This window comes from Amblyomma mixtum, chromosome 6 (genome assembly GCF_055824585.1).
Source record: "Amblyomma mixtum isolate Tamu chromosome 6, ASM5582458v1, whole genome shotgun sequence".
Lineage (NCBI taxonomy): Eukaryota > Metazoa > Arthropoda > Arachnida > Ixodida > Ixodidae > Amblyomma > Amblyomma mixtum.
This window is the reverse complement of record NC_143017.1, coordinates 61,349,728-61,375,759: the sequence shown is the minus strand read 5'-3', so window position 1 is coordinate 61,375,759 and position 26,032 is coordinate 61,349,728. Positions and strand designations below refer to the sequence as shown.

Sequence of the window (26,032 nt, the reverse complement as noted above, 5' to 3'; positions counted from 1 at the left end):
ACGTGATTAAGAAGGCCTCCCAAGGTTTCCTTTTCCCAGCTACCTTCACCTCTTTTAATGTTTTTCACCCAAGCATCCAGTGGTAACATCCTCTTCTCTTCAAAAAAACCTCGGTAATTCTTAAAACAAACGCCGGCGTAACACTAGGATACTGTATCTTGTTGCCCACACAGCCCTGTCTGCCCCTCGGGTGCCATTGCTGATTGTTTTCCCCTCATTGCAATCCGAGCTTACCGAGTAGGATTACGAATCTCAGAGAAGTTCCTAAGGGGTCATTGGATAAAGGTTCTTAAGGCATTCCCCGGCGCTTCTTCTGAGCCGTTCGCAAGTGGGCAATCAAGCATTTCGCAAGATATTGAGAGCTGTGCTCTGGACCTTAACAACCACCAGCCTTCTTTAATGGCAAAGAGGTCTGCGTACATTTCCCTGGGGAAACAGGGCACAGAAGGTAAAACAAAAGAGGCAAAAGCAAACACAAGACAGACCGAAGAAACAAAATTATCCAGATTGCCTGAGCATGCTACGTTACACCAGCTCATGGAAAGATGTGCAAAAGGCAAAAAAAGAGAGAGATAACTGTAACGGAAGCTCTTGGATCCATGCCCACACCCGCATTCACGTTTACAGATGCCTGCGCAATAATGTTTCAGTGCAACGTAAGCTTAGTTATTTGTTTCGGTGATAGACGATTTGGTTACGCACACTGCCTGACTCGTACTTTCTAGCAAACGCCGCTCTCCTAGAATGTTTTTTTCAGTCAGTTCTGGGTTGTTGAGACGTGTCAGATAAAATAACGCAATCAGGATCAAAGAAAATATACAGCGTGTAGCTTTTAACTTGATCAAAGCTACATGCTGGGTTTCAAGAAATGCTGATTTCATAACTGAAACCTTTTCAAAGAATGATAGAATGAATTTTGTGCTTAAGAAATCCTATACAAAATGCATGAGCGAAAAGTATACAGAGCCTGCCATCAGATAAAAATAGCTAGTGCCCTTTGCCGCTTGCTTCACGCGAACTTATGCGAATAAATTATTAACATTTCACCCAATAAGCTCATGTTTTAGCAATAGAAAAAAAAAACTGGAAAGTCTCAAAACAAACTGAACTTAACGGCAATTCCTAACATGTTCTTTTTATTTGTATTGTATTTGTAAAGATCTCGTAAAATTACAGTAGCGAAACAGAGCAGCAACCATCATGCGCTGACCATTCCTTCGGTAAGCCTAATAAACTACTAACAAGAATGCGCTGGCAAGCGCTCTTTCTATTTATATAGGCTGCCTTCGGAGGCTAAAATTAAGACACTATTTGAGTTCAAAATTGCGGTCAGGTAGGGCTGTTAGTGCGTAAGCACTAATCCGATGAGAACCAATCGCGAGTAAAATTGTCCGCTGTCTATTGTTTTCTGTTCGCCTAGCACGAGCGCTCCGTCCTGCAGCATAGGCCGCATTTTGTCGTCTTCTGCGTGGCAATGGCACTAACCGGTCGTTTTGACCCGAAAAAAATTGTCACTTGCGTGTCCGCAGCTAGCCTAGCGCGAGCAATCCGTCCAGACCCCCCCCCCCCCCCCCCCCCCCGCTCATCGTCGTCTTCTACGCAGCAAAAATCCGTGCTTACGTACTGATCGAATGTAGTAAAACATTCTTTGTAACTTTTCAACAAACAGTATCGTAAATATGGCTTTTAGGTGTTCTTTTCCTATGTAAAAATAATTGATCATTAGCGCTTCTTTTTATGTAGTGTTGGAAATGCTGCCTCTTTAGCTTATATCCTTAAGCAGTTTAGTACTGACAGTTTGCACCAAAACCCTTAACAGAACAATATTTTGCATGTTTTTTTTTTCATTTCTTACAGTTATTTCGTAGCATATCACTATGCCGATGTACAGCAATTTCGCGCAATTGCTAGACCTACGTTTGTTTGTTTCTACTCTTCGAGAACCAGAATTCAGCATCAAAGCTGTCATTTCGCGCGCACAGCTACCTCGCAGAGCTTCCCTCCCATTTCATTTCCCCTCTCTCGCCCTTACTCAGTGCCCTGAATTAGGACGTCGTTAGCTTGGGTAGCGCTAGCACTTCGCAGCCGGACTGTATAGGACGATGAAGCTGCTGCGAAAAAAAACATGCAGCACATGCGCTGCGTGATGCCGCGTGCTTGTGGGCGTGGCTGCATGGGCTGCTCTGCTCCTTCGTTTCAGCCCCGAGCGTGAAAACGCTCAGGATTCTTTACTATGCAGCTCCGACTAAAATGTTCTTTTCGTAATGTTAAAACTAGTTTGAATATTACTAATGTGAATATTCCTGATGGCTGCCACCGGTGACAACAGTGTGCAGCTGAAAATCCTGTTGTGCCTAGAAACCTGCCTTCCAAAATTATTAACAGTCTTTGGTGGCAGACCCTCTATTTATCCAAACGCACAGAAGAGCACCTTACCCATGTAGCGTTGTCAGAATGCACTTGTAAGAAAAGTGCCTCGACCGACTTGCGCTACTTGCAGTGCATATTACGGCGCCTTACGTAAGCGGCGCCGTACAGTCGGGACGCTGCTGCGACGTGTGTTGAGCCAGGCTTCTCGAAATCCTCGCAAGAGATCTTCTCGTCAAGTTGATGTCACATACGGGGCTTCTATCACTAAGACAGCTTGGATAATTATTTGGTGCCATCGGAGGAGCAGCTTCTCATCCTGCGAAACATCTACAGTTATTGCGCAGCGATGCGCTCAGCTGCGGACATCATAAGGATTGAGCGATCGTTTTGACAATGACAGTGGCGACCTCTAAATACCCCAGAATGAGACACGGTAGCCTGTTAGTGACAGCAAAAGCAGTGGAACCCCTGACAGGTGTCCCCGTAAAGTGACAGCCCGTCGGCACCGAGGGGATTTGAACGAGTGAGCTTAGGAGACGAATGTGGCCCGACAGTTGCCTAGGAGCGCTATGGAGATCTTCACAGCTGCCATTGACAATGAAAGCAAAAAAAAAGACACAGCCTAGGGCAGGACATCTTGTGCATTGAAAGAAATTTGTCGTGACAAATATAAGCTTAATAATCCCCAAAATAAATATGTGACAAAAAACGAAACATTTGTGAACAACAACAGTGAACAAATGAAGCAAAGTTACCTGCGGCAGGAATCTTCCTGACATTGAGGTGCCATCGTAGGGAAGCCAACGTTCTCGTATTAGTTGGTACAGCATACCGTCTTTATAATAGAATTCTTCGTCTAGCAGCCGCATTTTAACGAATCTAAGAAAGAGTATTTAGAGCACAATGGTTGGTCCCACTTTCCCGCCATTTTCGTACGCATAAAAGCTTTGAACAGGAAATCCAACACAAACGGCTTGTATGAGGTCAGTAACAAACGAGTGGAAAGTTCTAGAAAATGGGCAAAGGAGTTCCCAGACTAGGATTAGCTACATATTTGAACACTAAGCGAAATCAAGCTTAAAACACTTGGAATCCAAGTTGTGTGCAACTCTTTACGAGCACGTCTCAAACGCGCCCCAGACAAAGTAAACGGTAGTTCTTCGCATATGCAACCTTCATCTGCCGTTGAGTCCCCGCCTGTCGTGGCTTAACGATGTTTAGGTTCGAGAGCGTCCGACTGACTTATGTTCCTCGGCGAGTTGTTGTCGGCGCTACTGGAACACAGCCAGGACCAGCATGGCGGAGTTCTAAACTAGAAGCGAGGCTCTCAAAAGACACAACGGAACGCAAGGAAGCTGGGGTGGGCTGCTGGACAAGAGACAGCCTGGTGGGCTGCTGTTTACACCGTTACAATGAACCCCTAAAAGGACTTGAATTTTTTTCGCCTATGCTGATTGCTTGATAACTGAACTTTACTGAAATACAAATGCGAACATTTTTCGAGCGGATCTAATAAACGTGAGAATGCCACCGAAAATGCAAGCAAGAAAAAAAGTGCAAATACGTCAACGAGCACAAACGAGGTGCGGGGTAATCGCTTCAGAAGCTTTGTTTTTTTTTTCTCTCTCTTTCTAGGCGTAATATTCTCTGTCACCTGCAATAGTGCCATGTGATCATTCCGTCCCTAAATATTGCTGTTATTTTCCTATTTTCCTGCAAACACCGCGTGAGACGCCCTATGTAGTATAGTCATAAGTTAAACTCAGCTTGTGAGTGCCACAAACACGTATTTTGCAGGTCCTAACAACTCGCTCAGTTTTCCGGGACTCTCACTCAACGTGCATGTAGAGAAAAGAAGCGGACAAACTGAAAGTACGCAGATATGCAAACTCAATCTCGATTAGCGATTCAATATGTGTTAGGCAGAAATCATTTGACTACGACAGGATTTAGTGTGGTGGTTTGAGCAGCATGATGCTAAAAACTAAGCGAAAGTTGGATGAAATGAACAATTTTCCGCCTTAGAAACGGCTCAATGTATAGAAATAGCCTTACTGCTCATGACGCTGGCCATTCTTTAATTTTAGCTTTACCTACACCTTCTGCTGAGTGCAGTTTACCTTCATCCATGTGCACATTGCCGAAACGGTGATCGCTTTGAGAGGGATGTCCGTCAAGCTTTAGGAAGCGACTGGCATTAAGTTTATGGTGTTGATTGCGCCATACATTATTTTCAATTCCTGCTCTTTTCACACACCTTTATTCATGTTGCTATGAATAAACCCCTAACCTAAGACCACCCACTTGGGCCGCACCGTGCTACAACGACAACATCCTTTCCATAATCGACTGCCAGCTCACATGTTCTTGTCTTCTCTGCGCAGAGGGCGCCTGTCGTCTTCTGCGCTCTCCGCAATAGCGACGCGCAGAGGAAACGACGTAGTTGGGAAGCGTTAATGAGAGCTAGAATCGCAAGCTGAGACAGCAGCTCTGCTTGCCACCAGGGAAGGAAAGAATGAGACCCGATGTAATTATGCTGCGCGAAAACACATACAGCGCTGTTTCCTCGTACTGGACTCTGCTTAGTGAGAAGCGACAAGCGGGCAGCCCCGTCTTGAACCCCTAACCTGGTTAGTTGCGGTCAGAGAAAGCCTTTCTTTTCCTTCTCACAGCGTCTTTGTTTCCCCGTTTTTGTATACTGCAGTTCTTGCTCTAGGCTGCTTTAAGTCTTGACTATGCAATAATCAATGCATCACTAGATATCTAAAGCATGGCTCGGGTAACCTCTCAGTTTCCCGGGTGAAGCTATAAAAGAGAATTCTACAAGCCAGCATATCCACCTGAATATTAGAGAAATTTATGATGTATAAGGGTTAAAATTCCGCAATCGTTTTGTCTGGACGACCAGTATAGTTCAGAGCGTGAGGCAGCGTGGAGCTTTCCTCTTTCGGCGCGTATTGCTGCCTATTTTACTCATACGCTCGGATGGTACTGGCCACGAGGTCTCGGGAGCGCCCCTTCATTAATCTTCATCATCTATCTGCCCTTTCACCTCACTTAGCGAAGTACAAATGATGGCGCAGTACTTAGCGGCGAAAAAAGATAAAGACACAAACGACGGCTGACCGGATGGCAGCGGAACTCCCTTCCGGCAGTACGCGATAAAAACCGGTTCTCGTCAACAGCAGCACAAGCAGAAGCGCGCACAAACACCCCGGAAGAACTGGTGGAACTAGAATGCTGTGAAAGTATCTACTTATAACAGGTCAACTACGAGTATAAAACGAGTCGAAAGGAAAAGAATAACATAACTAGGGACTTAATATGGCGCTGCAAATAAAACGAAGCAAGTAGACAGGGTCCGATAGGGAACTGCGGAAGAATGACAAAAAGAGTGAAAGATGGAGTCATAGCAGAGGGGCGCTCCTCTTTAGGACGGAGAGAAAGCGGGCAATGTGAAGGCGAGAAGGTTGAGAGAGAGGGATCCTCGCTCCGGCAGCGCGGCGGGAGCGTCGGCGACGGCGGCGGCGTTAGCAGCGTCGGCGGCGTTGTGGCCCGCGGTCCGTGGACCGGCGCTCAATCGCGGGCTCCCGACTGCTCCTCCCGGAGGGCTCCCACGCTGCTCGCGCCGTCAGCGCTTGCCGCTGCTCGAGCGCACGCCTGACGCGATGCTTGCGTCGTGCCTCAGCGCTTGCCGGATCGTCGTCGTGATAGCTGCTCTGTGCTGGCCCGTTGCTCTGCCCCTGGTGCCAGGGTAAGTCTGACGGTGACACGACGATACCCCGAGGGAAGACGAGTAAGACCGCCTCTTTTGGGTGCCGCCTTTCTGCGTTGTCAAAGGGAAGGTTTATGAGAAGTTTCGTTCGAGTTGCGAAAAAGCGCCCGAGTAGAACTGAAGTTTGTTGTCGCGGTAAGTACGAACTTCCGCGTGACTGAGACATTAGGAAGCGTTGGCGGCAGTTTTTAAGTAACGTGCAATGTGACGGAATGCTGTCACCGTAGGTATGTGTATAAGTTCGACGACATCGAAAGCTTTTGCGGCCAAGTTCCCCTCTCACTTTACTTGTACGCTTTCCATCTTTTTGGTGCCTTTTAACGAAGCTACTTAATATTTTTATTTTCGGCTGTCATCAACGGGCCCCATCGTTTAAGCTTTATCTTTGTGTCGCCTCACTGAAGGGGGGCTGAGAACTTGAACTATATTTTCTGTACGCCTTCTACGAAATGAGAAGGACCAACAACTTGAAACTGAGTGTAACTACAGCAGTATAAGAGGTTGCATTTCTTTGGTCTGGGCTCTTCACTTTTGAAAACGCACCTAGCGTATGTCTTGTAAAGGGTATTAACTGCTGACCTTATACCAAATTATCTGCCTAAGAGTGTCACCAGCATAATTTTTTACACGAGTGATGGCAACTAAATGACAACATTTCTCAGGTGGCGAACATTCAAACTATTCTAAACCTTCGCGGCCCTCATGCAAAAAGCTTTCACTTGTTTCGTAGTGTGTGAGCAAGCGTATACAATTTAAGAAGAAGAAAAAGCACGTAAAAATATATTCTTATCACGTTTGCCAGTATGAGTGGCGCTCGTGGTGGCAATAGTTCTTAAATAGCCGGCATCTAATGGAAGAGGAGGCATAGGCTTATGAGTAGAGCACAAAAAAAAATTGAATTATGTCGCAGGCGAATAGAAAGTCATTAATTTCGCAGCACAATTCTCGCAAGCAGCGTATACAAGATACATTTTGGGGGGATATGTGTCAATTTTTCAGCCCAGTTTTGTTTTGTGTTTTGTGTTGTTTCAACATAGGACAACCTTGTGCGGCTATATGCCACGCATTGTGCAACACCATTTCCTCTGTCATCCAAAACGAATAGAAGATAATTTATTCTTTTGCCAAAACTGCATTTTCCTAACCATGCATGGCACAATTTAATTACTTATACTGGGCGCTAAAATGCCATGCAATAACGACCGCGAGACAAGTTGCGGCGCGCTCATTTCAAAAAGAAAGAGTATAATCTGTATTAAATTTGACAGCTGGTTTTGTTGTCGCTGGACGCCGAAGCAATAATCCATAATGTTTCGAAGAAACTATTCAAGTTATTCAGAAGTGTTTGTGTTCACGCCGCTGTAACGCAAATTTTTCTCACACTTGTAATCGCAATTTTTCTATACTCGTTACTTACAAGCTTGCATCACGCAATCTTCACGAATTTCGGAATTTCTATTGCTTCACACCTTTCATGCGTTCACTGAAGCTATACAGGTGCAATCCTCGCCGTCGATTATATTCTTAGTTTTTATCAAGAACTAAACTGTTCGCTTATACATCTGTGCTGTGAGTCGATTATTAAGAAGAGCTCGCGGTAGTTGACTAAAGGGGAAAAGATTTTGTATGGTTTACTATTTTTCCAAAATTCAAGCTGCTCGTTATGGCACATCACAAGACAAAAGAAATTCCAGGAATGCAGTGAGAATACTTTTTTACTAAGAAATGCATTGTTTTCTATTATTCATCAGGAAAGCACGTTCAAATTTTTTTTCATTAGAGAACGCATGGGCGCTAGTTTATTATTCACGATTGATAAATACAGATAAACAGTTTTTACATTCCGCATAAAAACAAGAAAAGAAAGTTTCCATATTATAAGCAGGTGCAGATTTTGAAAACTTCCCAGTCGTATGAGAGTTTTTCTGCTTTATTTTCACTTCATTGATATTGTCTATAACTCTGCCGTCGGAAAAAGGGTTGCTACCAACGTGTTCGTTTAATTTTCCAGAATATTCCAGCGCACCACACATGTTAAATTTACAAGAAAATATGTAAAGCGTATGCAAAGATACGTTAAGAAGCAACGAAAAAGCTAGTGCGATTGCTCTCAACCAAATAGCTGACACATTGAACTACTACTTTTGGGAAAAAATCATAAACCGTTGATAACCGTATTACAAGTTTTTAACAGAAGGAATACTAAAATTATGTGCTTAAACACAGAGCGTTTTGTGGAAGTTGCCGTTATCTGATATATGTGCGTGTGCACTGGTGAAAATAACCTCAGCACTCTACCATAAGAGATCAACATGTGTGTGTATATATATATATATATATATATATATATATATATATATATATATATATATATATATATATATATATATATATATATGTATATATATATATATATATATATATATATGGTCACGCGGCTGGCACTCTGCCGGCGCCACCTGGTGGCCGAAACTTGGCTCCCAGCGCATGGCCGAGCGTCGTCTTTGTTCTGCAGGAGCTCGGCGGTTCGGCGAGCCTCGTCCTAGGAAACGCTGTGCTTCCCGCGCTTTTCTGCTGCGTTTGTCGGTGACAATATATATAAAGTAACGAGTATATACAGTAACGAGCATATATATATATATATATATATATATATATATATATATATATATATACTCACGATCCAAGAGAAGAAATCGCGTTATTTCTACTTAAATAAGTCTCGCCGATGAAGTTGTTGAGAGAAAACTGAATGCGGGTTACCGTTGTCATCACAGGATACATTCTATAAAAAGCTGCTTGATAAGAGTTCATACTAGAAGCTGAACTAAAGTTGCGAAAAATGGTTGTAGAAATAACAATGTCAGCGTTTAGTTCAGAGGTGATGACGCTAAAACACGTAAATTATTTCTCACCGAGCTCGTTCTGTGCACGAAATCGGCATTGAAGGTGCAAGTGAAGTCTAAGAATCCGCGGCGATCAAGTTTACAACGCTGCGGTTGAGCTATCGTTTCCTAGATGCGACGCCGTCGACGTCACCTGTAAGATGATGAAGAGGAAAACTCAACGGAATAGGGCGCTGAGAGTGAAAGCGCTCCTGTAAAGGAAAAGGAAAAACGAAATACCAGAACGAGGAGAATATGGACGTCAAGGTACACCAAAAATAGTGCGTGGGGCGCAACAGGCACATCCTGTAAGAGGATGAGGGGGAAAGTGCTCAGAATTAAAGTATGGAGAGTGTAAAGACGTGAAGGTGAAGGACGTCATGCTGCGCTAAAAGGCGCTCGTTGGGTGCTATCGGTGCAGGGAAGTGCACTTCCTGCTGGTAGCTGATGTGAGTACTCGCCGCACATCATTGGCTGAAGTACGTGCGTCCAAGTTGGACCCATCAATAAAAGAACAACAGTTTCGGCTCTAATCGGTGAAAAAGGCGCGCGAATAAAACAGTTACCAAATGGACCATCTGTCTAGTTTCTTTTTCTTTCAGTTCGTGCTCTTAAAATATCTGATAGCGGAAATTATCACGGCAAATCAAAATTAGGAACTCCAATTTTTGCCGCGAAGACAGTCAATTAAGTTTTCTTGCTCACCAAGGCTACTCTAATCAGAAAGTCCTAACAGATCTTTGCCAGTTTTTTCTACCGCTGCATTTTTTGTAACATGACTTCAACTGCACCACTTTCCCGTGTAGTAGGACAACAAGGGAATTCGAATTTCTGTTTCTTCAACGAGGCAGAAGAAGAGGGCGCGGAAGTTGCGCCATCGGAAACGACATAAAGATTGTGGTAAAAGCGTTCGAGAAGAATTTATACAGAAACAAACAAAGGCGAGTAGAATTACAAAGGCAGATGCAGTTTATAGCTCTTGAAAGCGCGCTAAGACCACAACACACGACAGACGACACACACACACAGAAACAACACCCTTAACATTTTCGCGTCTTTCCAATCGAGAACAGGCACCAACTCGCCCAATAGGCTGCTATTGAAGTTAATAAAAAACTTGGTCGTCCTTCTTGTATATTTCAGAGAAAAAGCTCGTTGTTTTTAATTGTCAAATTTGATCACATCTAGCCTCCTAGACGCAATGTGTGTTTTTGTCAGTAAATAACCGGAGTGCCCCAATTAGCCCCTTTAGAGAGATTGTGAAAAGGTACTGGAGATATCCGAGCGAGATAAAAAGAAATAACTGTGTTTATTGTCACGAAGTTTGCAAGCTTATGAGAATACAATCTCACGCATTTTATTAATATAGTGCGACACTTAACAGGTTTCACAATGTGCGATATGCAGGACCTTTTTCGTGTAATCGTTGCTACAACGCGTCCTGTGCGGCACTGCTCAAAGAATTCACGTAGACGAATGGCGAGGCGAATGCGGAATCTCCACCACAAAAACCGATTCTTTTCGTTGTAGCACATTCTTTACGTTGAAGGAAACCAAAAGATTTCCGCATAAAATCTCATCCCAAAGCCTTTTTACACCTACTGCGGCTTAGTCCTCTCCAGCATGTTCATTCTTTGGCGAGTGCGTGAGACTTACGCCCTCTAGTCTCGGCATATTTTGAGGCGAGTCGGAAGATACACGCCGATAGGGCACCGTAGGCTGATGTGACGTGGCGCCTCGATGAAACGAACGTGACCTGTTTTCCGGAGGAGTCTCTAACGGGGGAAAGCAAGGAAGCGTGGCAAGGGCGGCGCCAGACCCTGCCAAAACATGTCACGTCCAGAAAACTCTCCGGCCCCTCCGAAGTGCCAGGATCCTCAACACTCGGGCCAGATGACGCTTTCTTTTCTTTAGGCACAGTTGACTAATGGTGCTTGCTGGGGCATAATTTTAAATAACATAATTTATTTTGGCCACGGATGTACCACGCCTTGTCACACCCTTTGTTCATCCGCATCGAAGGGTACGTTTGACAGTTTCTTAAAAATCTGTCAGCGTCAGGATTCTAACAACGAAAATAATGAGAGACTGGTGGGTGTCGCTGTGTAGTGGTCCATTGAAAATACCAGCGGAGGAGTAGGAGGATGTAGAAGAGGGAAGGCAGGGAGGTTAACCGAAAGAATAATCGGTTTGCTACCCTACACGGGGGGAAAGGAGTGAGGGGATGAAAAAAAAAGAATGAGAAAGGAGAGTAACAGAAAATTGAAGTCACTCTAAAACGTCACTCTTCGTTAAAGTCACAGCCTATCGTGCAGGCCAGAAGTTCTCAAGAAGCGGAGCAATGCCTTGCAGGCCTTCTCCCCCGACGACCGCCGCGGCCAGTGGCCGACAATCTTCATTTCCGTGAGTGGGCGTGGATCTAGGCGCTCCAGCGCAGGGCTGAGCAGCGAATGACTGACTATTGCACGGTGATCTCCATTGTAGTGTATGATGAGTGCAGCAGAAATTAAGAATTCAGCAGTCTTGTACCAAACGCCCGCTTTGCCATGGGCTTTGTTGGTGCTTAATATGCAACACATTTCAGAATCTGATTTGGGCTTCTTTATTTGTTAAAGATATCCGCATTTGATAAATGAGCTTAGAAAACAGCTCAACAATGCCCAGAATATGTCACTCTACTCGTAATTTGAACCCAAAATATTCTTTACTGAATTGTTTGATAGTCAACCAAGTTTTAGCATTGATATAGCTTTGTTTCAGGAGTAAGATTTGGTTTGACATTTTAAGATAAATTTTCAGCATAGCCTAAAAATGTTCGAATGCAATTTTGAAACAATTTTTCTTTTAACCACAAGCAAGCAAGTGAATTTTTCTTCCGTATTCTATTTGAAGCTTATCACTGTTGTTGCCATACTGTCATTTACACCTATTATTTTAAAATTGACGAAGAAAACAAACCCTCGTGTTCTTAAAGACCAAAGTGGTTTTTCAAGCTGCTAAATATTTGCAAGCAGTGGTTCCAACGGCTAAAATATTACAAAAGCTTGTTAACAGAATATTCAAAAGGCCACTCAGTCACAAATGCAAAACTGAGTCACAGCGTTTGTTTCTTCACAAAAACAGATGTGTTCCTTGTTTTTGAAACACAGTGTCAGAACACAGTTCATAAGGAACTCATTTCCTTAGTTTTAGAGCGCAGTGTTTGTTCATAAAAAAGTTTAAGCGCAAAAACAGGCAGCCGCAGAAAGACGGCACACATTCACAAGCGCGTAGCGCTTGTGTGTTTATGCGCACACATAGAGAGCGCTTGTGCATATTCGCCGTGTATGTAGTGCTGTATATGTAGGACTTGTGTATGTGCGCCGTCTCTCTGCGGTTGTGTATTTGTGCTACAACTTTTTAATAGATCACTACGCACCAACTTGCCCGAGAAGAAGTTTCAATGAAGTGTTTGTTCAAGGTGATACAAACATTGTTTAACATAGAAGCTAGCGCTAACGCTACCCACCGCACCATACAACGACTCTGAAAGACAGCAGGGATGGCCAAGTGAGGCACCCCTGTTTGCGTACCACAACATTGCAGAAACAAGTGCCTGGCTTAACGACGATTCACGGCTGCTTCTTGGGCTCTTTTAGAAACTGTTCTTGTAACCGAGAACGAGTGACGCGAGCCGGGTTTCTTTTTTTCCACGGAGTGCCGTACAGTACGGAGAAGAGCATCTAACACCCCCAGTTAATGCGCGCATATGCAACCACACCTTCCAAGAGGGAAAGGAAAAAGCGTGGAGCAGGCGTGTACGGCGGCTTCCTACAGGGACGCCGTTGATGGGAGAATGAGGTGCCATCACTTATTTCTTTTCTACCTGTAAGCAGCATCCATCGTTATAAAGCTGAGTGAGCTCCACGCTAGTCAGGTCAAGGATATGCAGATGGAGGAGCTCAGTCTCTGACATCTGATACGCTCTAACGCAGCTGCGAAAAGCGCTCTTTTGTCTATGCTATATTATACTGCGTAACTTCATGCATAAATTTCTTGGTACCTTTTGTACTGAACAGCCATGAAACGCCACAAGAAGAGAGAGAGTTTGTTTATATATATATATATATATATATATATATATATATATATATATATATATATATATATATATATATATATATATATATATATATATATATATATATATATATATATATATATAAACTTTTGAACACGTTCAAATCACTTAAACACACGTGGCTGTGGGCGTTTTGCCTGGCTGAACAAGACAATAGGCGCCGGTGCTGAACGCCTTCCATAGTCATCCTCCATCCTTCATTTTCGCAACCCGAGTATAGCAGAACTGAGCCCGACCGCGACAGCATCTATCACTGCCTGTCAGTATACTCTGCAAAAAATAAACACTGAACAGAAATTTTGAATTCTAAAGTAACAAGCAAAAAGTGTTGAAGGACGTATAGGAGCAAGGATGGCGCGAAAGTAACTAAAAGTAAATGATCTAATCCAGATAGAGCGCGCTTTGCCTCTCTCTAAATGACAAGCTTGACATGATGCAGTGTGCGGCTATCACTGCTAACGTCAGGCAATGTAATAAAATAAAGCATGCATAGCTGTAGTACAAACAGCCTTGTCTATGTCGTTTTCATTATACACGTCAGCGACATATATGTGAGTCTTCTAAGACATTACGCCTAATATAAGACTGGAACCAAGTATGTATGAGGCACCCAACCGAGTCTCTTGCCACTTAAAAATGTCTGCAAGGGATCAGGGCGTGAGGCAATAATGTGCGCTTTCGCATGCTGTACGCTCATTATTGATGAAAGAAGAAATCTGTGTTGCTTCGGTTCAACTCACTGCTGGCCGCGGGAGATGGACGTATATTCTGGTCCCCCTACCACCTACTTTTTATAGCTCGCTCCTACATCGATAATAAGCCTATTCTACACTGCTTGACGGGAAAGGACAAAGGCTGCTCTTTGTTGTGCGTGCCTTCCTCAGGTTATTTCCATTATTACACAATTATCGCAGTCAATGAGATACACGGTAATTTTCCAAAAATTCCGTATGTACAAAGCACTGTGTGCTTGCATTTGTTATCTTCATGTTTTAAAAAATTAGTACCGCAAAATTTCATTAGTGTGTCATTGTTTTCCATTTTTGAGCCACGCCGACTGGATTTTGACACTTGTTAAAATTAAAGGAAACGCCGCATACCCACCAGCATCTTTTTGCAGTGTGTGTGGATGACGTATCATTGCCATTGCCAACTAGAAATTACAATGCAGTTGCCACTGGAACAACACATGAATGTAATTAGATCTTTCACTACAGCGCAGTGCAATATTAAAAAAAAACTATCCGCCTCGTGAATAGGACTGTGTGTTAGGTGGAATATAAGTTTACAGCGCAGCGCAGTATTTAACAAGCTATCTGCGTCATCAACAGCCCTCGGTTTTAGAAGAAATATAAGTGTTATAAGTGTTTAAATAATTTTTTTACAAATTTTTAAAGAAACTCACTTTCCAAATACGTTCGTGCATAGTGACAGTGTACCAGTATTTCCTTTTTGGTGCGCGGTTTTGAATTTCCACGGATAAAGTAATAGGTTATCCTGATAAATCCTTCCAATGCTAAAGCTCCCGCGGAACAGGACTGAAAGAATGCAATGCTACCTGCAATACGGCTCTGAATGTTTCCACGTCTGTCCACTCCCTCGTATGAGGCATATGCTATCTTTGTGGACGCGGCAACAACAACAACAACCGATAAAAGGTATTCACTAGCCGCCGCGAAAAACACACAGCTATGATCTCGGAATCAAGTACGAAAGCCCCTACCTAGAGCCTGTCTAAGTTACAGCGTTATTCCACCTGTCTTCTTTAGGAAAAGGATATGTCACTGATGAATAAACGCAGGCATGTTACGATAGTGTAAGGCGTTGTCGTGATGGAATGGCATTGCAGCATTAGTGTTCCCTTTCTGCATCAGGGCTACTAACTTTTTTTAGAAGAATGCCCCTAGCGGTTCCCGTGGAGAGCTTGGGTATTTGTAGTTCGTTCATGACTGGGGGCCCGGCTTCACTTTACGAGAAAGCTCCGCCTGACACCGGCATTGTTTTAGCCGGTTCATAATGCAGCGGCCTGAAATGTACGCTACTTGGAACTCAACAACAGCGTCCATTATTCGGTCGGAACATTAGAGGCTGCGACGAATGTGAGGACTAGACTTTATTTTTATCTGTGATGGTTGCTGCTCCAATGTTTTGGGAAATTCCCCACGATGGAGTACGTTTGTAATTAGGGAATAATTAGTAGCGTCCACACGAGCACAGGCAACGGTAAAAAAGACACCTACGCAGCTTTCACAAAACCTTTGTGCGTGAAAAAAAAAAATTCGCAGTAACCAGGAAGCTAAAAAGTAAGGCTAGCAGGGAATAGGGTGAGAGAATTCATCCACAACTCGGTGTGGAAGCCGTGTCGGTGCAATGTTTGGGACAATCCTCCTAAGTGTGTTATACACGTGACTTCTGTGTGATATACAAAGCTAAAGTTCCGTCAAAGATTGCGTGCCCTTTAATAACACATTGAATAGCGCTACGGTGCAATAATCCTGCAAAACAAATGAAACATTTAGTCGATAATATTCACAAAATTTTTTCCTACCTCCTGCAGCCGTAGATATCAATTCGTTCAGCGGCTTTTGTTGTTAGATAATCTACAAATGCATTTACATTGAAATCTTACTGCTTGGAATACAGACATTCGAAAGAAACAAGAAGTCCGTAGGCTGGATGCATTCGTTAGAATAGTAATCGTGTGTCTTTGATGATGATATAGTTAAAAATGGAAAGGCGATAAAAATATGCAGCTAGCATCACTGAGCGCCAGACGGAAGGCATGAGCGCATAAATGTCATTCTTCTTAGCAAGAGTACGTGGCTGCAAATATTTCTGAAATTCGTGATGCTATATTAGTAAAGAATAGCGTGAAAAAATTTATTTTTTTAGAAATCACCAATATCGTTCAGTGAAGCTTGTTTACATTTCTTCGACTATACCACCACAAGGGGTGCTCTAGCAATAAAAAGAAATAATTCTGGTGCAATGACTCGAATGGTTCGTCGAGCTTTTGCAGCTTTTTCAATCCAGTTGCGAGAATGATTTCGAGGCATGGCGAGCGAAAGCTCTAAAAAGCAAAAACATCATGTGCCTCCTAAATGTGCTGTTCTTTTTACTCATCTAGTCGCAGCTGTTTCGTTAAGAAAGCGGAACGAGGTCATAACTTTCCTTTCGCACCATTGCTAATTATTTTGGTCCGAATGGATCACATGTTCCTGCTGAATGAAAACTCATCTGTGCAATTTTTTTCTAGTATATCGGGAGCCGGGAGAATAGGACGCGCCTTACAGTTGCTTCCCAAGTTCTGTCTTAAAAACATCCAAAAAGCTAGTGGCGCTGTTGCCGGCGCCGTGAATATGAGTGCGCCGTAATGAGGTACTGCTTGAAGAAACCTTCGTTCTGGCAAGTACTTACGCACTGGGAATGAATGGGCCAATGTAAGCACCAAGGTTCTGTTCTCGCTAGGATCTGTTGACCTCATCCAAATAAACTGACGAGCTAAGAGCCGTGTTTACTCTAACTAAGGGGTGGAGGAAATCTACGCATCCACTCTTGAAAGAAGACCCGTAAGCACTCCCTCTATAGCTCTCTTCTCCCGCTCCCGAACAAATACTACCTGACCTCTGCCTTTCATTCTACCGCCTTGTATGTCTCTCGACGGAACAATCTCCCGCTAGTTGCGAAACCTAACGACAGTAGGGCATAGTACGCTCTTAATATTGGGGGCTCCAGTGAAGCGGCGGCGCTTACGGGCAAACTCATTCAGCACAGGCAAATAGACGAAAACCTTTTCGCGAGGACACAAGCTAGAACTGATTACACTCATGTCTTGTATAAGGCCTACTCAACATCCTCTCCGTCTGTCTCCTCCACATTCAGTAGATACAATTCCCTTTTTCAGTTCTCGCCAACAATCTACTATATTTCCTTCAGCAATAGCATACAATCTTCGCCTGTAGCAACACTCCTGCGCCAACCGGATTCGTCCGGATTCGCTGGCGAGCAGTTACGTCATCAGAGACGTCAGCACACCGGGAAAACTTATTGGCTGCACGGATTTTACCTCAACATCCTGACAGGTACGTTCCTAGAATAGAAGTGACGTCACCAGACCAGGTTTATTTGTGTGAAGCCTCCACCTGCAGGTTTCCCAGCCATCAGGTGGTGTAAGGGAACAGCTCCGGAAGAGCAGCCTCAGTCTCACAAGCCCCACTAATCGCTTCCGCTAAAGCCATCAACAGCTTCGAATGATATCGCATTGATAACACATGATGAAACTAGGTGTACGCGTGTATTTATTTTGGCTATACGTACTGAGTTGGTCAAAAGCGACCAAGCCAAAGGGTCTGGTTTTCGGCATTCTATCCAGGCACTTAAGATACCATTGAAGTTATCAAGGTACTCCGAGATGAGCATGATTCTTCTCCTACCAGCGACTGAAATTTCCAGCTTCGAAAGTGTCGTAACTTCCGGACTGTGTTGCTTAAAAGCAGGCCCTGTGGCCTGGGAACGTTTGACCTGCCCTGTACTTACATCATAAGGGCATTATTGGAAAAAGGGCATTTTGAATACCATACTGCTGAGCATCAGCTGGTTAAAAGAGAAATCATGCGACAAAAACATTCACCACATATACAGGCTAAATGCAGTAAAGCAACATCAAAACGGCAATATCACAGCAACACAAGCGGTCGCATCGTAGTGTAAACAGTCTCGTTTCAAATTACGCGCCGGTTATAGGTCAGGAGTTCATCGACACGCAATTTTCGGTTTCTTTCGTCTCATGCACGTTATCTGCACATTTACATACTTTAAACCGAAATGGCGTAGTTAGGCAACTCCAATTACAAGTGTTAAGATCTTGTCACTTTGCCACTAGCAAGGGTGTCTTGGACGCTCAAATTGTTTCAAAAACAGAAACATCCGAAAAGAAACTGAGAAGGAACGTGTGGGAAGTCGAATGCGAGCGCTATTCGAAAAACACGCCGACGTTCCTGAATCCCCGCAGAGTAAAAGAAACAAAAAGCATTGAAAAGATTTTAGAACAATGGTGACACTCAATGCAGAGTACACCGGGCGAGTTGGAAATTTTCGTAAGCATACACCAGATAGCTCATAGTCTGGGCAAAGCGTCGTTTTGTGGGTTTACTGCGGAGAGAAAAGTGTGACATAATCATGAAGAAAACAACTATAGGCTTTTTTTATTGTGCAATACACTGGACGGTACAGTATAGCATTCCGTCTACCGAGCGTCAGACATGTAACACATGTAATAAACTTGCTTTCGAATTGCTTTTCATGCAATAAAAACATTTTTTCAGCATCTCTCCTTCCTGAGACACCTTTTTGCAAAGAATAAGGCGCTGTATTTTATGAGGTACTACTCAAAATGATAGCTGTGCCATTACCTAAACATGATGTACAAACGCCTCAGTTGGTTGTGTGGGCCGTAGCTGCTCGTAACTCGACTCTCTCAGGGGCAGAAGTGGGTCATAATTTCTTCTCTGGTTGGCCACATGCATACAACAGACAGGGCTGCATACGGCACCCATTTGGAGGCCCATAAAGGTTGTGCCGTGAGGCCTAAAAACTGGCGCGCTTCAGTCGTTTCATGATCATCCCTTCCATGCATTTTTAAGACTATTTTGTGAAGGGATATTTCTGACCACTGAGAGTGCTGTTAGTTATGAGGCAGACTTGCTACACACTGTTTTCTGAGCAGATTTTTTGGATAATCTGAATAAAATACTTCTAGTTAAATTCAGGTCCTTCGATACACTTTTACCAGACTCAGAGATATTAAACTAGAATGGCTTTTCAGCTAAGAAAGAATGTCCAGCTTAATAAAGTACTCGTACATGAAAGTGAGGCCTCTACCCCGCTCACTTCGTCAGCTCTGCCTCAGTATCCTGCAGAGAGTGATATCGCGCGCCAGCCGAATACCTACGCAGGCCACTGAATGCAAAGAATTTGCATATGTAATCAAATAGAGTGGGTTCTTACAGTTAAACGCTGCTTGCAGACATTCCTTATCGGAATGAAGTCCTTCAATGCTGATATGACTATAAAGTAATGACATCTATTGAGAGAAAGTTTGCGCTTTTCAGAACAAACGCAAAGCATGGGCAAGGAAGCGTAAAGGTATCGATCCTTTGATTTTTTCGAGTCGAAGGCTCGTTGAGTTTTAAACTGTACTGGCATAAAAAGCAGAAAACTAAAAGTACGACCTCTTTTAGGATATCGGTCGTTACGGTTTTAAGATCATGAACAATTATGAAATCTTTTGAGTAAATTTTACCAAAATAGGCTTTTTAGCGAATACTTTCATTACAAAGATAGTATTTTATTAATCACAGCTGCCGGCATATGAACGCTAGTGGAAAATCTAAAAAAAGGTAGGGTAACCTTAGGCATTACTGAGCATAAAATAAAGATTGAACCACGTGCACAAACTTCGCACTGAATTAGAAGGTAAATGTGGTATTGCTAAAATAATCTTGCAAGGATAAGCAGCTGACAGGTTGCCTAGGGATTTAGTCTAACTCAAAATTACAGAATGGCTGCGTGAGCCTTTCTTCACTTGTATTTAAGGCATTTTTCAATCAATCTCGGAAAATTTAAGGTGCGTTGACGACACTCAGCCGAATCTCGCACACTCTCAGGGTGCACTGTAGAGCAGAGACTCCTTCAGTAAGATGTGCAAATGAACTGGTCGCACTCACATTTGACTGACATGACGTAAAGCGCCATAACCATGGACAGTACCTGGGCGCTCGGGGGCAGATCATTCCTGAGGCTTCTCTATTGCCGGCAAGTAACTAAAACCTGGATTTGAAGATGTTATCGCGGGTATTCCTCCAAACGGTCAGGACACCGGCAAGCTTGCCTCCAAGAGGACATTCGTCTCTTTTACTGGCCCGTCGAAGTGCACACTAGTCTGGGCAGAAACTTGCTCCAAAACCACAATTTCGACCAAAAATGAATCACGCTCTTGAATAGTATAGTTTTAAATTGTTGGATAGTGAACTTAACATGCATAAAAAAATAAATTCGTTCAATTATGCCGGGTTCATTAGGAGGCAGACAATGTCTTGCTGGAGCTGCCTTACATGCCTGTTCACTAAAACAAATCAGGCGAATATTCGGGGACTGAAGTTTTTTCCCATTCACAAGGATTGGAAAATGTATTTATATTCGAAGTTCCGGCATTGTTCAAAGTTTTTCAGTTCACAATAAAGAACACGCTTTCGAGCGTGCGCTTAGAGTGAAAGAAACCGAGGAGAAAAAGTACAAACATTATTTTTGAGCGCCTGTGGGTGCCTTCCTGTTATGGTGCAGCACTTACTTCAGGGAGCCATTTTCTCGCACCACACATGTTGCCAGCACAGGAAAAGAAAATAGGAAATGCAGAAGTGAACCCTGGAAATGAACGTGAAACGCAGTTTCGTGCTAAAACCCCGCCATTCAAGATGGAAGAACAATCAACATAAAACCTTTAAATTATGGTCTGGTTTTAGCGACTCCTGATAGCAACCAAGATGGAAGAAAGCACAATCGGATGAACTTCTTAAACTTATAATTATCGTCATGTTCCCGCGGTGCAACTTCATCAGTACTTCTTTTTACTTTGCTTTCTCCGCACGAGGAACTGCCAGGAGACGTTACAGTTGTTTGCAAAAAACTGTGCATAAGCAATTTTCTTCATGGGTCTTCTTTTTTGTCTTGAAATCGTAGATAATAATACGCGATTACTCTGTGCGTTGTTTTTTTTTTACTAACAACATCTCCGCGTTCCTTTCAGGCACTGTTTGCTGCTTTCGCTCGGAACGTCCAAGAAAAACGCACTCGTCGCATAGTTAACTCTTGAGGTATAATTAATGATACTCGCAGGTGCGCTAAAATTTTGCTTTCAAATGTGTACACATTTCAGGCTCTGAAACGACAAGTTAGTTGATAAAGTGCTACTTAAGCTGGCAAAATTCATTATAGGAACGTCAAAAGCAGCGAACCACCATCAGAAGTCATAGCACTATTATATGCTTCCCTTTAAAAGAGGTTGGTAAGAGTTTTTCGCGGTGTGTGGATGTGTTAGAAGAAAAACAAGGTTCGAGGTAAGGCAAAAAATATTTATAGCGTGTTGAGGTTTGCGGGGTCGCAGCGGAGCACCAGACAGAGACGACCAGCGTGGCAGACTTCTAGTTCCGGACTGCCCGTGCCGGGCGTGCGCCACAAGCACGCGCTGTCCGTCTTTATTTTCCTCTAGCGCGCGCTGTAACGCCGATCTCAGCGCCGGCGCTTTATAGCGTCGCCGGGCGCTACAGGGCCCCCCGCCTAGACGGAACGGCGAAATGTACGCGCCGACGGGGTACAGATAGAGGTCACGCGATGGAGGGAGGGTCCGGTAAATTCATGTCAGGGTCCGGGAAGAGCCGTCGGGTGGAGGGCGCGGATTCAGGTGGACGAGCCTGGCTGCTGCGCAATGGGCGAAGGATGCAGGGTGCCGAGCTGACAAAGCATATTAGGGCAATGGAGGCCATGGTGGGGCCGTCACCGACTGTAGTGCTGCCCGCTGGCACAAGTGTCATTGGTGCTGGACTGTTGCAGCTGATGTCGGCGGGAAGCGGGCACACAGAGTACGCCGTCACAAGCAAGGGAGCGGTCGAAACGGCTCCGTGGACAGATGTGGTCTTTAGCGTGGTGTCGTGTCGCTGCTGTAGCGCCAGCTTCAAGTCGTCCAAATAGGTGGAAATGGCTGGCTTATAGGGCTCAGGTGCCCCTGATGTAGGGCGCGAGCAGTGCGGTCCGGCCACTAGGGTTGGCACAGGTGTGACCGACGAGACAACGGTGACAGCTGTGGTGAGGACGGAGGAAGTTGCTGGGTTCAATTCCAGGTGCTGGGGTAAAGCGGGAGTGGCCGTCCGGAGCGACTGGCCAGTGCTGATGCGCGGGTGGGCATGGTCGGGCTTGAGAGCAAGCGCTGACACTGGGTCAGGAACTGTTTCAGGCAAAGTGGGGCTGGAGGCGATCGCCGTGCTTGTTACTGCTGTCATCGGGTTGGCTTTCTCATCCTGCTCCTGATGACGAGTAGTGCTCTGCGGACCTTCTGAGGGGCTGGGAGTGTGACAAGCAGGTTTGGTCGTTGTCGAGGGCTCTTTAGCATCAGCGGGCGACGGCTTCAACCGCACAGAAGAGGCCTGCAGAGCTGTTGGCGGTAGTGACGAGGTAGATGGAGATGCCGGAAGCCTCGGCACGGCTGCTGCCGCAGAGTCGTCTTTGGCTGCAGGAGGCTCTGGAGACAACGCCACTGAAGCGCAAAGAGGCAGGGCCAGAGACGCGGGTACGATAGTAGCGGGAGAAGGACGCGAGGCGAAGCTCGTGCGGATCCCACCTGGTGTGGCGTCGAGAGAGACAGCCGGGCTGGAGACGCTGGACGGGAGTGGCGGCGATGCGGCGAGGGGCTGCTGAGGCGGGCCGGGTTCTGATGAAGGCTGCGTGGGCGCGAGCGAGGCCGGTGCAGGGCCAGAGGCTGGCGGCGGCGAAAACGGGTCCGCTGCGTCGTAGAGCGGCGGCGGAACGTAGTAGGCGCCGAAGTACGCCAAGACGGCCGCACGCAGCTCATCGTATGGCCGGCCGCCGAAAGCAGAGTAGGTGAGCCGACGCAGGAGGTCGGCCGGTAGGATGTCACAAAGGACTTCGTGTTTGAACGGCTGGATGGTGATGCCGTTCAGGTACATCGCAGCCTCCAGTTGGGCGAACCACCCGCCGACGCCTGCAGGCCGGAACGCCGGGAGCGGCGGGTCGAAACTTGGGTGCTGCCAGTACGCCATGCTGGAACGCCGCTGAGATAGAAGGCACGGTTCGCCAGGTCACCACTGTTGAGAATTTTGCGGGGTCGCAGCGGAGCACCAGACAGAGACGACCAGCGTGGCAGACTTCTAGTTCCGGACTGCCCGTGCCGGGCGTGCGCCACAAGCACGCGCTGTCCGTCTTTATTTTCCTCTAGCGCGCGCTGTAACGCCGATCTCAGCGCCGGCGCTTTATAGCGTCGCCGGGCGCTACAAGCGTAAGAAAAGCTTGTGGGTGATGAATCGAACTGATGCGGCGAAAAAGCAGCAGCATTCTTCTTTCACTCGCCAATCTATTCCAGTTCTGATCATACTCCAATTTTGACGACACAGCAGCGGAAAATGTGTCACCTTTTTTTACATCGCGGCGAATCCTCATACCACTACCAGCGCAGTGGCGCAGCGGTTAGGCGATGCGCCCCTGCACTGGAAGATGGCTTTACGCGACAGGATGTACAGCTCGTTCGGTCGAAAGCCGTCGCCGTTGTTTTTTAATAGATCGTCAATCCTACATTCGAATACAAGATAGAGAGCATGGTCCTTACCTACTCGGCACGCTGGGAACCCCGCAACGCGCGGTACTTTCCCCGCTGCTCTTCAATCTGGCCATGATGCACCTGTCGGCCCTGCTGAGTGGTGTCGGCGGCGTGCAGCACGCCCTGTACGCCGAAGACATCACTCTGTGGGCCACGCAGGGCAGCACAGGGGACATTGAAACCAGCCTGCAAACAGCGGCGACGATAGTAGACCGCTACGCCCGCCGCTGCGGTCGTCAATGTTCCCCTCAAAACTCGGAATTTGTGCACCTCCGCCCCTCACAGAAGTCCACAACTAAAATATCTCTTTCTCTTTAGAGTGGTCCCATACGTGAAAGTGATGAGAGACGGGTACTCGGACTCTACATCCACAAACACAGGCGGCCAGACACTACATTGGCCAAACTCCGTAAGGTGGGGGACCAGGTGGGCCGCATGGTCCGCCGGGTTTCCAACAAACGCGGAGGGTTACGAAGTAAGGATGCCTTGCGGCTGGCAAACGCCTTCGTAACTAGTCGAATTCTCTATTCGACTGCTTATCTCCACCTACGGAAACAAGAGGAGGACACCCTCGAGGTCATCCTTCGCAAAATTGTCAAACGTGCCCTTGACCTCCCCATCACTACTTCAAACAGCCGGCTTATGGCCCTTGGGGTGGTGAATACTTTCCGGGAGCTCCGGGAGGCGCACCTTACAAACCAGTACACGCGCTTTTCGCTAGCGGAGTTGGGTCGCCGCCTTCTTGCTTGACTCCATATCCAACACACCCCTCCAATTTAAGACAAGTTTCACTCCCAGAACTGTGGAGACGTGGCCTCCACGTGCGGCCTCTTCCAGCAAACTTGTCACATGAAGACCATAATGGTCGGCGCCTGGCACCAGCGGAAGCGCTAGCCCGACATTATGGCACCAAAACAGGTGTATACTACGTGGACGCCTCCGGCCCTCACCACGGGGGATGGTACACGGCCGCGGTAGTTCACAACAGCAACACAGTTAACGGCCTCACTTTCAGAGCCCGCGGTGCAACACAAGCAGAAGAGGTCGCGATTGCTCTCGCGGCCTCACATTCCGATTCAAAATACATAATCACCGACTCGCGAGGGGCCTGTCGGAACGTCGAACAAGGCTGCACTCCCTTCGTAGCCTATCGAATATACCAAAATTGCATACGGGACACGGACCTCGCACACCGTTACCTTATATGGGCCCCTGCTCATCAGGGGTTGGCAGGAAACGAGGCAGAAGACGCAGCCGCCCGCGCGCTCTCTCACCGGGCTGTTTTCTCCTCCCCACCTGATCAGGAACCCGATTTTAATCCGGTCTACACGTTCAAAGATATCACAACCTACTATCAAGATAGCCATCGCCTTTACCCTAGCCCATGTAAAGGCCTCAAGAAGGCGGATGAGCCGCTCCTTCTCCGCCTCATCATCAATACATTGCTGTGCCCGGCAGCACTAAAACATTTCGACCCCTCCTTTAGCGGCAACTGCCCGCACTGTAGTGTGGTGTCTTCGGACACCTATCACATGGTGTGGGCCTGCCCCTCCAACCCGGCTATTTCCCCCATCCCCAACCCTACCCGGGAGGACTGGGAGGCGACCCTGCTCGGCTGCCACGACTTACAGGGTCAACAAGCCTTAGTCGGGCGCGCTCGGGCGGCGGCCAACGCCACTGGGGTCCCATACTAGAGACCTCCACCTAATGTTTGTAAGAATCAGTCCCTTAAGGGCTGATCCAAACATACCTCTTGTCCCTTTTTAATATATGTTATCACCACCACCACCGCCGTCGTAGTTGTAGTGGTCGGCACCACGCATTAGGAAAAATCATATCATTCCAACCGCTTGCTGCAGAATATTCCGGACGGTGTCATATGATTCATCGTTTTGTGCAGCATAAACCTGCTAGTTAAGTTCAGCTTAGCTCACGGCAGGGATTCGAACCGGTGACCTATAATCGGGGACTGCGTACAAAAAAGTCATATCATGCGTGGTTCGGATGTCCACAAAGACAAGTGAGACCATTACTGCGTCATTTCCTTTCCTCAAAAAAACAATTTTCGATTTCTCCAACGGGCAAGGCTCCGCGCCGAACAGCCGATGGCGTTCCGTAGATTCCCTGGCAGCACTGGAACACGTTGTCGCGTTCCAATCTTAAAGGCGAAGCTTAAGCGTCCTCCAGATTTTTTTAACACAGCCAACGTTGGCGCTTCTGAGACCCAGGTTGCTCTTCCCGAGCAATACGGCAAGGAAAAGCTCTCGCAAACCTTATTTACTCTGAAGGGAGCTCTTCGGTCGGTGGTATATATTGCACGTAGGCCCGCTAGTGCATGAATCATATTCCTCTTAGTGATATTCATTTTTACTGACTGATTCTTTTTCCGGCCTCTTAATCCACTTCCTACCGAGCGAAGAGTGGAAGGGGAGAGGGAAACTGTTGACATGTGGCATATGGAGAGAGATAAACCTCCTCAAGACCACCTCGCAGATGGA

General features: G+C 45.9%; 1 protein-coding gene across 1 annotated transcript in view; it reads left to right on the top strand.

Annotated features, from left to right (window-relative positions):
• Positions 1-5,863: 5,863 nt before the first annotated feature.
• The window catches only part of LOC149339226 (glycine receptor subunit alpha-2-like), a 144,677-nt gene continuing 124,508 nt past the window's right edge, over positions 5,864-26,032 (top strand). The window contains exon 1 of the mRNA XM_089550429.1: positions 5,864-6,124. Within this exon, the coding sequence (XP_089406555.1) occupies positions 6,039-6,124 (86 nt within the window). The 5' untranslated portion in view covers positions 5,864-6,038. The remainder of the gene's footprint in view (positions 6,125-26,032) is intronic.